The 12,270-nt window shown below is 43.5% G+C and overlaps 1 protein-coding gene across 1 annotated transcript in view; it reads left to right on the plus strand.

Moving 5' to 3' along the window:
• Window positions 1–12,270, plus strand: part of LOC143283964 (uncharacterized) — a 182,162-nt gene that overhangs the window by 2,275 nt on the left and 167,617 nt on the right. Inside the window, exon 2 of the mRNA XM_076590438.1 lies at window positions 7,941–8,086. Within this exon, the coding sequence (XP_076446553.1) occupies window positions 7,941–8,086 (146 nt within the window). The remainder of the gene's footprint in view (window positions 1–7,940; window positions 8,087–12,270) is intronic.

A 12,270-nucleotide genomic window follows, 5' to 3' on the forward strand; every position in this document is an offset into this window, starting at 1 on the left:
TATTTAATTACAATAGATTTTTCTGTAGAACTATGTACAGTTCGTTGACTGCCATTGGTCCTTCACGCTCATTGAGCACACTGCACACAGATCCTCCGTTTTTCGGCTCTTCCGGGGCATGATAATACCCAGACATTCACTCAAACCTCAGTTGAAGAGGGGAGGGGTAAATTGTATACGAAAGCGAATAGACTTTAAAAAGCTAAAAGTATTTAATTTGATTTCTTTTCATTATTGAAAACAATAATTCTTAAGTCTCAACAGATTCATTTTACTTTTATTTCTTTTTCTTTTCTTTTTTTTTTTTTACAATTTCTTTAGGTGCGTTCACAGGTCGAGTTGAAATTCAGCGAATTATTACCTTTTGTTGTAATTCTCTCCACACCTCTGTCTCTGTTTCTGTCTCTCTGTCTGCTCTCTCTCTCTCTCTCTCTCTCTCTCTCTCCGTGTCCACTTCACTCAAGCAGTGTGAAACGCTCTTTCTGCCTTTTTTTCTTCTTTATTTGTGTGTGTTTTGAGAGAGAGAGGAGGGGGGGAGAAGGGGGGGGGGCGAAGTTCCTTAATTCTAAAGACACCCCTTTCTGACATAACCGGGTGGTGTGTTGACTCTACGCCCGTCGGTTTTTTTTCCTCTTTGGTGTTCACTTTCTGACTGACTGCCGATCATGGTCTCCTTTTCGATCAGCCCTTCCCTAGCCAGTTTGTGTTGACCCTGGGGATCACAGCGGGCTGAGTTCGGGAGTGAGCGAGCACCAGATATATATATACTACAGATCACCATGTTGTGTGGGGATATCGGGGCAGGCCTTGGAGGGGAGTATGACGTTGTGAGACACACACACACACACACACACACACACATACACACACACGCACACGACACATACACACACGCACACGACACATACACACACACACACACACTCACACTCACACTCCCCTCTCTCACATTCCAATAGTTCTCAGGTTAAGTCCCCTTGCCCCTTAGACATGAGGACTTAAATCGCGTTCGTGTTGCGTGGGATTTGAACCCCCTGTGACGTGAGTTTTAAGGTGTGCTGATTTACAGGTTGGACAGTTTGGGGGTAACAGATGGACTGGCAAACAGGCAGAAACACACGCACAGACACACACACACACACACTCAATTACACACACACACACACACACACACACACACACACACACACACTACACACCACAAACGAACAGTCACACATGCAAAAGAACAAATAGATATACGCAAGCACACGCGCATACACGCACGTAAACCTTCATAACCACGTGCACAAACATCCTCACACAGACAGATACACACGCACATGCACACACACACACACACACACACACACACACACACTCCTAAAGATATAGGAAAAGCAAGGCTTTCCCCCTACCCGAGGACATGTTAACATTTTAAAACAGAGACTTGCCAGGGCAATCTGAACCACAAGTAGCCTCTGTTCACAACATTCCTTGCTCTCTGTCTGCTCATATAACAACTGTCACCACAGCTAGACCACTCCTGTGACCGCGTCCCTGTGGAGAAAAAAAAAATCCCCCCCAAACCCCAGTGACTCGAATCGTCTTTCGCTCCTGTCCTTTTCAGCAGATTGTTACCGGATTTTTTCCTCCAGACCATGGCGTCCAGAGACCTCCTTTATGTGTGTCACGAGAACTCATTATCTTTTACTGACAGCTGGACCGGAAAGTAGCAGCCTGCCAGTTCTTTGCTTCGTGTTTTATCTGCGGATCAAAGCTCTCTGTTTCTCAGACGTTCGTTCGTTCGTTCCTTCAGGTGGGGTGGTGGTGGTGGCGGGGTCCGGTGGTTCTTTTCAACACTTGTCTTCTTTTGGGTTGTGTCCAGCAGCCAAATACCAAACATAACGCTGTTCATAAAGAAAGGGGGGGCCGTATGAAATAGAAAGTTATGTGTCTGAAAAGTTGTTTAAGGGTTAAAGAAGAAAAGAAGGGGCAAAACAGCAAAGAAAAGAAAAATATTTCTGTTTTTGAGAATGAAGAAAACAACAGCAAATAACAACGGAAAAACCGTATGCACAAACGGACTCTCTCTCTCTCTCTCTGTGTCTCTCTCCCTCTCTCCCTCTCCCCTCTCTCTCTCTCTCTCTCTCTCTCTCTCACACACACACACACACACACGCACAGTCTAAATGGGAACATGCCGTTTAGAAGTGTGAAGTTTATGTGCTTGAACGTTTCTTTGACTTTGAAGTTTAAGAAGAAATAAAAGGTAAGAAATGCACCAACATGCACGCACGCACGCACACACACGCACGCACGCACACACACGCGCGCGCGCGAATGGTAAGTCACGATGACAACAGCAATGTAAAGAATGCTTTGACTTAAAATAGCGTCAATTTCGGGAGTGCAGTTTACTTTTGTGCTGAAAGGTCTGTTAAGCTGTTGACATGCCGGCCAGGCTTGGAGAGAGTGGGAGAGACGGCGTGCGCCGCCTTTTAATTGGCAGTTCGCATTTCTGTAGCGGTTTTTGTATGTGTGTGTGTGTGTGTTTGAGGGGGAAAGAGAGAGGGGTGGGAGCTGGGGGGGGGGGGCGTGGGCTACCCAGTCAGACATGGACACCCAGCCCAAAATGACACCACATGTATGCATGGGAAGATCTGTTTGCCATTGTCTGTCTCTGTTTCTCTGTATTTCTCTCTCTCTCTCTCTCTCTCTCTCTCTCTCTCTCTGAGTGTTCAGCGTGTGTCCTCTCTCTCTCTTATTTCATAAACGCGAATCCGTACGCGTGCGCGCGCTACCTCACTCGCTCACACACACACACACACACACACACACACACACACACACACACACACACATTCACACGCGTTAGAGCGCGCGCATACACATTCACACAGACGCGTGTGTACTCTCGCGAGCACTCACACGCGCGTATACCTATGGGCTTACACACGCATACCTCACACACATTGGCGCACAGACACATACATGTATACACACTCACATAGACGGGCGGGGGGGGGGGGGGGGGGGGGGGGGAGAAAGAGAATTCCGTCTATTCAGGCCTCAGTCAAAACCCTGGCATACGCTGAGACTTGTTGATCGGACGCGACTTGTGTTTACCTGTGAAAAGTATGTAGCTGCAATGGATAGGAAGGGTCCTGTCTGGGGTTAAAGCAGGCATATGTTAAAGGGCTGGAGTCCACTCAGCAGTGAATGAAGGCACTGGAGCTTATGAAAACCTTTACTGTGCTCCCAAAGGTGGTTTTTCTTGTTTTCTGGGTCAAAAAGGCCTACTTGAACGCTGTACCAATGTTACAGTGGTCCTATTTCTGCTTGTTTTTCTTCTTCTTTCTGTGCAGCCAATGAAGCGTATTGGTATTGCCGCACGACTCTAGAACTGGGAATAGATACTTTACGATTGCAGAACAGACAAGCCTTTCCTTACGATTCCAGAACACGGAAAACAGTTTTTAGATTTATTTTATCTTATTTTTTTACGAGTTGAGTGGTGGCCTAATAGTAACGTGTCCGCCTAGGAAAGGAGAGAATCTGAGCACACAGGTTCGAATCCCAAAGTAGCCGGTGGTCTGGACGCTAGCATTCGGATGGGATGATAAACCGAAGTCTCGCGTGCAGCATACACTTTGCGCTCGTAAAATGGTTGTTCCTGGCGAAATTCGATAGAAATACCACTTTGATAGGAAAGCAAATGCACTTGAAAGGAGACAAAGTAGATGTTACTCTCACTGTAACGACGTGCTCTCCCTGGGAAGAGCAGCGCGGAATTTCATACAGGAAACTCTGTTCTGACAAAAGAGGAATACAATACAGTACAATACATTACAATACAATGCAATACAGTATAATACATTATACTACACTACAACACAACACAACACAACACAATACAATACAATACAATACAATACAATACAATACTTAAGAGTGTGGTCCTATAGTTGCTTTCCAACCAAAGACCAGCACTGCCATGGCTGGTCGGAGCGATGTATGTGGCATGTCAGTGGTGGGCCTGGGAAGAAACTGTGGTTGCAATAGACACGATTGACACTGGTGGGGGTTAAGCAGGCAGATCGAAACACTCCACCCTGAGTGGGAGTGAGGGAGTGCACAACGCCACACGAACACCTTCACCGTGTTTCACAGGATACAAGCACCTTTTCCGGGTCACCAGGACCATAGGGGTGCCGTCTAAATGTAGCCAGGGTGCTTTTGTCGTGGTGTAGTTTTTCCTCCTCCATTCTTTGCAGTTTGTTTGGGGTTGTTGTCTAGTTGCTGAAAGCTCACCCACGTTCAAAGAGGTGTTGCATGTGTGTGATTTCCAGCTTGGAAACCTCTGCGTATCTCTCTTTGTGATTCTCTTTGTCCTTCTCTCTCTGTTTGTCTCTGTCTTTCTCTGTCTCTCTGTCTCTGTCTCTCTATCTATCTATCTATCTGCCTATCTATCTATCTCTGACTCTCTGTACCACCTACTCCCCTTTCACCACTTTAGCCCTCTTTTCTTTTGCAAACTTTCGCGATGTTAGCTTGATATGAATACTTATATAGCGCCTATCCTCGGTCGTAGACCAGGCTCTAAGCGTTTTACAAACACGGAATCATTTGCACAACAGGCTGCCTACCTGGGTGGAGCCGACTGATGGCTGACATTTGGGCGTTCATCATTCGCTTCCTGTGTCATTCGATCAGGTTTCAGTCGCACACATGTACTCATACAGACATGCAACATTTTACACGTGTACGACCGTTTTGTTTATTTACCCCGCCATGTAGGCAGCCATACTCCGTTTTCGGGTGTGCATGCTGGATATGTTCTTGTTTCCATAACCCACCGAACCGCTGACATGGAAAACAGGATCTTTAACGTGCGTATTTGATCTTCTGCGTGCGGATACACACGAAGGGGTTTCAGGCACTAACAGGTCTGCACATGTTGACCTGGAAGATCGGAAAAGTCTCCACCTTTTACCCACCAGGCGCCGTTACCGAGATTCGAACCCGGGATCCTCAGATTGAAAGTCCAACGCTTTAATCACTCGGCTATTGCGCCCGAATGTGAACTCGACACAGGCTAAGCACATGATTGATTTACTTGCACGGATTGGAGGGGGATTTGATTATTTCGACAGTTTTTGGAAGCTGAGATCTTGTGCTCTCAAGACTCCGCCGCTCAGACCGCCAAACAAGATGTATGGGAAAAAAGAATAAGGTACGCATTAAGCAGGTGCTATTGTGCACAGACCTGTTCCCAACACCTGTAAAACGACAGAAAATCACAACATTTGGTCATTGAGACAGGCATTTAAATCAAATCGGAAGGCCAGAGAAAGTTGGGATTCACCTGGATCGGCTGTGGTGTTTCGAGAGAAGGATCGCGATTGGTGATTTCATTGTTTGATATCCGAGTGCATTTTTAGATCCATTATTTCACGAACGCCCTTTTCAACTTTTTCTTCTCGTCGCTACGGTGATCTGCATTGGATACTGCACTGACAAATAACACCATTCTCCTCATGTAACTGGGAACCAATAGACTGTCTCAATGAAGCAGATTTGTGAAGAATGCGGGATTGTATTTCGCAGTGAAATAAGAAAAGGATAAACAAAAATAAATAAAGAGTAAAATTAGCTAATTGAAAAAAGAAAAGAAAGAACAAAAATCATAAAAAGAAAAAGTGGCTTCAAAAACGTTTGCATTCTTTTTATTTATGGATAAACGCACACGTACATAAGAGAGCACATACACCCAGGTGCAGTTGAACTTTCAATATAGTCATATCTGTCAATGTCGTTTAGTCAAAATGAATTTATCAACAAGCTGGAAAGCTTTGCCATCTCTGCAATAACCCCCCCCCCCCCCACCTCCCGCTCTTCCCCCATGCCCCTCTTCAGCCAATCCCCGCACTGTTCTCCCCCCACCCACCCCCACTCCTTCCCCACCCCCTCTACTACAGTTGATGTAGAAGGAACCAGGTATAACCCAGGAATCCATCGTCTCATTTGGTAATTAATGGCTGGTTGAGGGACATTAAAAATAAGATAAAATATGATTTACAGTGTGAAGACAGAGGAGAACAACCCTCCCCAGCCCCCGCCCCCGCTCTCTCTCTCTCTCTCTCTCTCTCTCTCTCTCTCTCTCTCTCTCTCTCTCTCTCTCTCTCACACACACACACACACACACACACACACACACACACACACCTTGTTCTGTTGCTGTATGATTGCCCCCTTCGGTAAGGACCTTGGCCTAAAGTGAATAAAACATTTCGCATTCTCTCTCACACATACACGCATACAACACACACACAACACAAATAGGAAAAAGAGAAAGAAAACAGAGAGACAACCTTTGCCTTCTTGATGAGAGAGCTACGGCATGGTGTGATTGCTTATTTGAATGGTTCTATTTTGGGTCGTCAGCCTGTGAAAAACAGCGTGGGAGCAGTAAGTAGAGAGATGGCAAAACTCCGCAGGGGGCAGATACCAGTGATAGCTCCAAACTACTAGGGAGCAGCGAGTGCACTGGAGTACACGACAACCTCGGGTGTGCTTGGGGAGACGTCTTTATGCTTTGCTGGGTCAGGGGAACCCACATGGGTATTTCAACGAGTTGAAGGAGTCGGGTACAGTATGTAAATAGAGGGTAGGGGTGGGGGGGCTCGCTTGTTTTGTTTTTATTTTTCACTTGGTTGTTTGGCTTTATAGTTGGCTGGTTAGCTTTTGTTGTTGTTGTTATTGGTTAAAACAAATATCTGTTCAGATAAATTGTAAAAAAGCACACATAAACAGCAGACCAACAAGCTAACAGCATATATCGTGCTCAAGCAAGTGATGAATTATTTTTTCGTTTAGTTTGGTTGACAGCTGGTGAACGTTAGGCCGACACGTGCACTGCAGCAGTAATGTTGAAACAAATATTTTCCAGTTGTTGCTGACGTCAGTGTTTCTTTGAACGGCCATTACTGTTGTTTTTTGTTTCAAGTCGTACTGGTTGTTTTTATTGAAGGAGTCCCATGACTTTGGGAAGCTAAAGACAGTATCAGATTCTCAAGGAGGCGTCACTGCGTTCGGACAAATCCATATACGATACATACATCTGCTCGGCAGATGCCTGACAGGAGCATGAGAGCATGCCCATGTATTTATACACCTACCAGAGTGGATTTCATCAACATAATTTTGCCGCCATACCAGAGGACAACATTTATATTGCTTCAGGTTCTTTTTCAATGCGCCAAGTGTGTGCTGAACACTGAGGACTTCGATTTATCGTCTCATCCAAATAACTATACGCTCAGTTTGATTTTCCAGTCAAGTATGGTAGTAGAAAGAACAAGACCTGGATTCAAACCCAGATCGTCACGGACACTGTATTGGCAGATAAACGTCTTAACCATTCTACCAGCTTCCTCCTTTCACTGTGTGCATGCGGTTGGAGGGAATGAGACTGGGGTAGGGGTGGGGATAGAGAGTTCTTTAGTTTGTCGCTTTGTAGTAGTCTTTTTTCATAAGTTTCTCATGTGATTTTCAGTGAATTTCTCGTTGATATCATTCTTGTTAACAGTTCTGTGTTCATGTATTCTTTGATGTAACCCTACCCCCTCCCCCCCTCTCCCCCACATCCCTCTTTTTTTCCATCTTTTTATACCCCAGGGCTGGGTGGAAAAAAGCATGTTTTGCTTATCTCATTACCCTGGTAAAATAAAATTTGGTTTCGTTTCTCCTTGAAGCACAAGATTATATATATATACAAACTCACCCATGCCCTTTGTGATTGTGATACAGCGCAGTGCAATACCTTCAACGCAATACAACGCAGTTCCCCACAACACGATACAGAACAAAGCAACTCAGTATTATTATTATCATACAATACAATAGAGTCCCAGTACACTACATTCCAGTCTGACGTTGAGTTTCCATTGTTTGCGCAGATCGAGGAAGGAAGCAAAGCCGGAGATTCGGCGTTGCTGGTCGGGGATATGGTTCTGGGTGTGAATGGAATATCGTGCGGAGGGATACAGGCTGCCCAGCAACTCGTCGACAGTGCCTTCAGAACCCTCACCCTCAAAGTGCTCAGGTAAGGGCAACAACTCTGGTTGGGTGTTGTTTTGTTGGTGTGTGTGTGTGTTGTTGTTGTTGTTGTTTTTTCTTCCCATTTATTTTCAGAACGGTTAGATTCGTACATGGTTGATATGTAATCTTTCTTACCTGTAGAAATTCATTTTCTTCTCTTTCTTCTCTCCTCTTCTCTTCGCTCGTTCTTTCCGTGCTTGAGCCTCGAGGCAAAAGGCTATGCATGTTTTTTTTGTTTTTGTTTTTTGTTTTTTCTAATCATATATATACATATATATTATTTATGTTAATTGTTTGTTTGTTTGCCTTATTTGTGTATTCATTCCATTTATTTCATTTTTTTACATAACGCCATATTGTAGCCGCAGAATAAAGATAAGATATTCGATATGCACGCCTGTTGCACGCATCAAAAACACAAACATGTGATTCCTCCAGCTTTACGTGTAGCAGGGGCACGCATGCATGATTACAGGCGCGAAAGCAGTCTCTCTGTCTGTCTGTCTCTCTGTCTATGTCTCTCTTTCTCCCTCCCCTCCCCACCTCTCTCCCACCCTCCCTCCCTCTCTCTCAACACACGCGCGCACACACTCTCTTTATCTCTCTCCCAGCGCAACACACAACACACGCATACCCACCCACAAACACACACACACACACACTATTCTGGAACAGATACTGAAATCACAACACCAAACCACGACTTCAGTTCTTCGAAACCTAGAATCATCCATTCAAAACTTAGTAACATCAATGGCAGACCTGCAACACCCCCAACAAAATCAAGCACTAGTTGCTCAGATTGTGGAAGGTATCAGAAGAATAGGTTTTAATGGGAAAAACGAAAATGCACATCGTGGTGCCAAAGAAAGTCCAAAACCAACAAAAGGTGTCTCCACTCAGACAGAAGAAAATGAAAAGGTACCATCACTGAAGTCTTCATTTAAGTCGTTATTTGGCAGAAAGCCCACACCAAGACCAGCAGAAACACCTAAAAGCAAACAGGACTCTGGTACACCACCTTCCTGCAAAGACAAAGCTGAGCACATTTCATCAACACCGAGTGACAGCTCCGCCCCTTACTGGCGACACACGGATTTCAACGAGAAGTCAGTTCTCATGACTGCCAGTGACCCATCAACTCCTTTTGCGGCTACCAGCAAGGACAGAAACACACCACTTGCCTCTAACGACAAGCTCACAGCTACAACCCCAGTTGTCGAAACCAGTGATTCCAATTGTTACAAAACAAATTATCAAACACAGAAGACAGCCAAACACAAAATTCAAAATAAAAGTCTACACCACGCCAAATATCCTGAACACAACAGAAACTCGAATGAGATAAAGAACAACGCTGGAAGAGAAGATGCGAGTTGTGACAAGAGTGAAACTGTTTCAAGTAGTGACTCTGAAAGTGAGGCAATAAACAGTGAGAAGGAAGATGATTTTTTGCACGAAGAGAAAGAACAAGACCACCACCAGCTCCCACGAATCATCATATACCATGATTCCGTCCTCAGGGACGTTGTTGCCATCAGACTCGGGCGATCATACGGCTTGAAAATACAGAAGAAGAAAGCGTATAACGCTAGTTACCACACACTAGACATCATCAGTGAAACAACGTCACCTGATGCTGCACTACTGCACACTGGTATCAATGATCTGAAGAAGAAAAGCGCAGAAACAGTGACAGCCGAACTCGTTACAACCGTCTCCAAACTGCAGGACAACTACCCGGATTCTAAGATCATAATCAGCAAAGTGACAGAAACAAAATCAGAAGAACTCACACACAAAGCCAATTTGCTGAACGCCTTAATTTACACCAGGCTGCATGACAACGCAAACATCTCGTTCCTCGGTCATGAAAACGTAAGGACAGATATGCATCTACAAGATGATATCCATCCCAACAGAAAAGGAGCAAGCTTGCTGGCGGCGAACATTGGCCGGTACTTTGACCACATGTTCTGGGAAAGGCCAAAAAAGAAACTTCGTCAAAACTATTGGAAAAGACGAACAGAAAACAATCCAGAGAGCCGCAAGGAATACCAACCAAGCCGACGCAGATTTATTGTAAGACAAGATCCAAGACGCTACGTGAGAGATGCACCAAGACGCAACAACGACTACACGGTGGGCTACAGAGGTACCAACAGACGGGACAACATACCACATTTCAACACGCAAGGCGACTACAATCACAGCAGAAGGCCCTACAGAGGTACGAGGACACACCGCCCCGTCCAGCCGTACGACAACGCAGCACAACACCACTTCAGTTATCAACGGCGATACGACTTCATCCCCTACAACAGAGACACAACGACATACAGTGGCTACAAACAGGGACAACGGTTCAGAGACAGCTGGTTCAACAGTACGGAACAGAACAACTACCATTTTGATTATTGATCATAACAATGTTTGACTGGCAAGGAGATTTAGGCAATGACGATTGCTCATCAAAAAGTTCCTTAAAGACAACAAAAAACAAAACCATTCACATATATTTCTTCTCTTTTTTGTTGTTGGTGTTATAACCACTCGTTAGTGTTAATTTTTCTTTTCTTTTGTATATATATTTTTTTAATCTAATTGTTATGTTAAAAAAGTCATTGAACATACTTTCATGGAACCTCAAAGGGTACAAAGAGACAATAGATGGACTTACCACAAATAAATTAGCACATGATTGGGTAATAAAACACTTCAGTAAATATGATATTATCTTTTTACAAGAAACCCATCTAGATAAAGACATTGCAAGTAACATCTTCATTCCAAATTTTGCACCTGGAATTCATTATGTACGTCAAAAACGTAAAAAAGCAGTAAGTTCGTCAGGGGGGATATCAATTTACATTAAAGAAGATTTAAGAAAGAACATCAAAATACTGCCAAGCAGTAACAGCGACATTGTGTGGATAAAGATACCAAGCACCAATGGCAACGACGACACTTTTGTGGGATGTGTCTACATCCCTCCAGAAACATCCTCTTTTGGAAAAGATAATACCACGGACATCTGGGATAAGTTAGAAGAAAACGTCGAAGAAATCAACGAAAGGGGAAACATCATACTTTGTGGAGATTTCAATGCACGAACAGCTGTGATACCAGATTTCATTCAAATGGAACATGAAAACAACAGATGTAACTTACCTTATAATGATCATTGTGATTTGATATATAACAGAAATTCAATGGATGGCTATGTACAAAAAGCTGGTAGAAGACTGGCGTCCATATGCACTGATAATAATTTGTGTATCCTCAATGGAAGAACACTGGGTGATTTAGATGGACACTTTACATGCTATAGTCCAAATGGCTGTAGTGTTGTTGATTATTTTATTTGTTCTACCACCATGAAAAAAGACATCTTACATATGAAAGTTCATCCCCTTAAATCTTTTTCAGATCACTGTCCGATGGAATTAAGTTTTTTCGTAACTGGATTTTCGATAAAATCAGAAAGGAATTCAGTATCAGTTAAAACGTCACGAAAAGAAACATTTAAAGCTGAAGACGTCACACACCGATACTTATGGGATGCCTTCTCAGACGAGAAATATTTAAGAGCTTTCAACATGCCATGGATAAAAACCCAACTTGTTCAAATAGAACAAAGATTAGATACGTATATTGAAAATGATACCGGGATTTCTAAACTAGCACTAAACAATACTATTAATGATTTTACACAAATGATGAAATTTGCGGATAATGTAAGTCTTAGGAAGAAAACAACCGTTCGTAAGCGCAAAAGAAAAAACATTAAAAAATGGTTTGATTGTGAATGTTATGAACACAGGAAAGATCTTAGATCGATACTGAATGCCATAAACAGGCATCCATATAATAAATCCCTATGCAAAAAATATTTTTCCAAACGTAAGATCTATAACAGACTGTTAAGACGAAAGAAAAGAATGTACACAAACGATCTTGCGAATAAAATCAGCGACGTCCTTTATAAAGATCCAAACACTGCTTGGAAAACATTAAAAAGTTTACAAACTGCAGGCGAGAATGCCACACGCAAATATCAGTTGAATACATCCATATGGATTTCACATCTGGAAAAGCTCATTGGCAAAGAGGTGAATGTAGAAGAAAAACAAAGGCAAAAAATCAGAAACGAACTTAAAAACAGTCTAACAGATGAGAGTCTGCTTT

This window comes from Babylonia areolata, chromosome 7 (assembly GCF_041734735.1).
Source record: "Babylonia areolata isolate BAREFJ2019XMU chromosome 7, ASM4173473v1, whole genome shotgun sequence".
NCBI classification, from domain to species: domain Eukaryota; kingdom Metazoa; phylum Mollusca; class Gastropoda; order Neogastropoda; family Buccinidae; genus Babylonia; species Babylonia areolata.